This window comes from Triticum urartu, chromosome 3A (assembly GCF_056163025.1).
Source record: "Triticum urartu cultivar PI428250 chromosome 3A, HENAU_Tu73, whole genome shotgun sequence".
Classification (NCBI taxonomy): Eukaryota; Viridiplantae; Streptophyta; class Magnoliopsida; order Poales; family Poaceae; genus Triticum; species Triticum urartu.
In genome coordinates this window covers 682002356-682006325 of record NC_141875.1, presented here as the reverse complement: position 1 = coordinate 682006325, position 3970 = coordinate 682002356, and the positions used below count along the sequence as shown (strand labels likewise).

Here is a 3970-nt window from a genome sequence, read left to right as displayed (position 1 = left end):
TTTGTTTTTCTGGATTTTTGTCATTGTTTTTTTAGATTATTTTCCCACTTTCTTTGTTTTTAAATTGTAATACCAATGCCACTAATTCATTCTTCCATAGAAAATTTAATTATTTATTTTGTGGATATTTTTGTTCTTTTTATTTTTGTGTTCTGTCTCTATGCATTTTTATCTTTCCTTTTCTCTTTCCTTTATTGGTTATTTTCTTGTGGTTTCTGGCTGAGTGTAATTTTATACAAACTAGTACTATATAATATGTGACAAAATTTCATAATTATATGAGTATTTTTGCATGTTACGATAAAGTGCAATTTCAATGCAAAGTTGTGCGGAAGTTTTTTTTGTTTTCTTTCTTCTTGAAGGAAAATACGTTATTTGTGATACAGTATGTGTAAATTATAGTAGAATATAAAAAATGCACTATTATGTGCTTATTGTTTACATATTTCAAATATTGCAATTTCAGTGCAAATTGCGCGCAAGTTTTGAGAGTTTTTTCTTTTTCATTTTCTTTCTTCTTAAAAGTTTCATTCTTTTTTAGAAAACCTCATTATTATTTTTTATGAAAGGGTAATACCAATGCCACAAATTCATTCTTCCAGAACAAACATCATTTTTTTAAATTTTGTTTTATTTTCTATTTTATTTTTTGATTTTGCTTTAGTTTTCATTTCTCTTCTTTTGTAAGGGTAATACTGATGTCACTTACCCATTACTTTTTAGAAAACATTTTTTTTCAGAAATCTCACTATAATATGCTCAGTTTTGCTTTATTTTTTCATGTTTTCTGTTTCTATGAATTTTTCTTTTTCCTGTTTTTCTTCCCTTTATTGATTATTTTTGTATTTTTTTGTATTTTTGCTGAGTGTAATTATGTACAAACAAATACTATATAATATGTGCCAAAATATTGCGTATTACGATAAAGTGCAATTTCGGTGCAAAGTTGTTGGCAAGTTGTTTTTATTCTTTCTTTTCAAGGGAAATACATTATTTCAGTAACACTCTGTGTAAATTATAGTAGAATGCAAAAAATGCACTATTATATGCTTATCCTTTCCATATTTCAAAAGTGCAATTTCAATGCAAATTGTGTGCATGTTTTGGAAGTTCTTCCTTTTCTTTTTCTTTTTCTTTTTCTTCGTTCTTAAAGGGTTTCATTTTTTCTTAGAAAACTTCATTATTTTGATTTAGTTTTAGTTTTTTCTAAAAGGGTTTCATTTCTCATTAGAAAACTTCATTATTTTAATTTTGTTTTATTTTCTTTCATCTAAAAGGGTAATACCAATGCCACAAATTTATTCTTCCATAGAAAACTTCATTATTTTAATTTTATTTTATTTTCTTTCATCTGAAAGGGTAATACCAATGCCACGAATTTATTTTTCCATGGAAAACTTCATTTTTATTAGTTTTTATTCATTTTTTTATTTTGTTTTTGTCTTCATTTTCTTTTCTTTTGTAAGGATAACACTGATGTCACTAATCCATTACTTTCTAGAAAACTCGTTTTTTGCTAATATATGCTCATTTTTGCATAGTAATTATATAAATTATGTATGTATGTATGTATGTATGTATATGTTTATATATGTAATGTATGCATGTATAAAAGAAATATACATTTGTGTATAGTCACTAACCGTTGCATGCCAATATGTGTGAGATTTTTTTTTTAGCAAAGCCAATATGTGTGAAAGTGTTATTCATCACTCATCTACAAAGGCTTGGCCAACAATATACTAGAGCAGCCCCTAATCAGTATAAAAATAATACTGTAATAGACTGGCTTGGCAGTACTGGGATGCAGCTTGCGCACAAGACCCTGCGTTGGGCTTATGCTGCTGCTACCGATCAGAATCACAAGCTTCAGGAGTTCATTGAGCTGCCGTAACTGGGCTGCCCAATTAGGCTCGGCCGAAACAGAGTTTGGGGTCAATCTACTCCAAAATTCATTCTCAGTCCATTGACCAGTAGCCAGTCTCAACCTTGTTTGTCGAGTGGCTATCAGAAGATGCTCGGCATAGGTAGTCTTTGCTGCGTACCGTGGCTTTGCCGAATGTTTCTTTTTCTCACACCCAGTTTAGGTCGGCTTTGCCAAGTGTTTTTGGTTGACACTCGGTTTATGTGAGCACATGGATACGAAGAGCTAGCCAAGGTTTAGATGTCTTGACTTTGTACACTTACGTATATTGTCAACTCCTCGGTATCTGAAAACAACTGGAAAGATCGATGATGAAACCGCTGCTAATTCACGTTCCATGATTCCAAAACTAGTATAAATACAGTCGCCAACTCATTTCTTTCGGCATCAATCCGGACCATCTTCCCTAGCTAGCAAGTAGAAATGGCTGACCAAGCCAAGCTTTCCCGCCACAACCCCTATACGAACCATGTGTTCCATCGTGTCATCATCTCGGCACTCGTCCTGCTGCTGTCCTGCACGGCGGCGACCAGTGACCGGCAACCACCACTGATCTCCCAGCTCGCCAAGGACCCCGAGACCTCCCTCTATACCATCTCCGTCAAGGCTGACAAGTCGCCGCTCCTCCTCGACCTCGCCGGCTCGCTCGTGTGGTCGACGTGCCCGCCCTCGTCGGCGCACAGCACGGTGCCGTGCGAATCCGACACGTGCGCCGTGGCCAAACAGCAGTCCTCGCATCGCTGCCGGTACGTGGACGGCGGCCGGTTCTGGGAGAACCGCGAGCCGGGGCCGACGTGGTGCGCCTGCGCCGCTCGCCCGCTCAACCCGGTCACCGGCCAGTGCTCCACCGGCGATCTCACGAGCCTCACCATGAAAGCCAACACCACCAACGGCACCATGGAGCTGCGCCCGGAGGAGTCGTTCGCCGTCGTCGGCGCGTGCGCGCCGGGCCGCCTACTGGGTTCGCTCCCCGCAGGCGCCGCCGGCGTCGCGGGGCTCTCCCGTCGTTCGCTCTCGCTGCCGTCCCAGCTCGTGGCTCAGCGCGGCTTCGGACGCAAGTTCTCCCTGTGCCTCCCCGCCTTCGCGACCTTCGGCGACACGCCGGTGTACCTGCCCACGCCGGAGCGAGGCTTCATCGACTACACGACCTCCATCCCGTACACCCCGCTCCTAACCAACCCGGCGAACGCCGGCGGATACTACATCCCCGTCAAGGGCATCTCCGCGTCGTGGCACGGGGCGGACGCGGCGGCGGCCCTGCCCCGTGGCGCGCTCGACATTGACGTCCTCACGGGGCGCGGCGGCGTCGTGCTGAGCACGGCCACGCCGTACACGGTCATGCGGCCCGATGTGTTCCGCGCTTTCGCCAAGGCCTTCGACCACGCCATAATAAGGTACAGTTCATGTTAAATGCTTTCAACGTAAACCACTGCACCAGTACAGAGTTCCTGCAAAACTAAGCTCCATGATGGGTGTCTGAAATGGCGTGCAGAGGGAAGGTGAGCTTCATGGAAAGGGTGCCGGCGACGAAGCCGTTCGAGCTGTGCTACAACGGCGCGTTCCCGATGCTGAAGCGAACTGGCCTCGACATGCCTTACATTAAACTTGAGCTGGGCGACGGCGCCACGCGCAACTGGACACTGTTCAATGATAACTACATGGTGCCAGTGGATGGTGCGATGTGCGTGGGGATCCTGCCGATGGGGCCCGGTGGCATGCCGGTCGACGGCGAGCCGGCGGTGGTGATCGGCGGGAAACAGCTGGAGAACAACCTGCTGGTGTTCGATCTGGAGAAACAGGTGCTCGGGTTCAGCATGCTTCTGAGCGTCCAATTGTCCGGCTGTCGAAGCTCCTATTTCTTCAGAAACTAAACACAAGTGGGTTTGCCGGCCAGCTCGTTGTTCACCTTTTCAGCAGGTGTAAAAGTATGTGAGTTTGTCAGGCTGACATTCTACACACACTGTAGTCACTTCAATTTCACTTGGACGGGTTAGAACTTTCACTGTATCTGTACTGTGTACTTGCAATAAACACGTATCTTTTTTA

General features: G+C 43.6%; 1 protein-coding gene across 1 annotated transcript; it reads left to right on the top strand.

The window, feature by feature from the left end:
* Positions 1-2313: 2313 nt before the first annotated feature.
* Positions 2314-3970, top strand: LOC125549209 (chitinase CLP). Its single transcript, XM_048712674.2, has 2 exons — positions 2314-3318; positions 3417-3970. The coding sequence occupies exons 1-2, from the start codon at positions 2348-2350 to the stop codon at positions 3793-3795; spliced, it is 1350 nt and encodes a 449-aa protein (XP_048568631.2). The 5' UTR covers positions 2314-2347; the 3' UTR covers positions 3796-3970.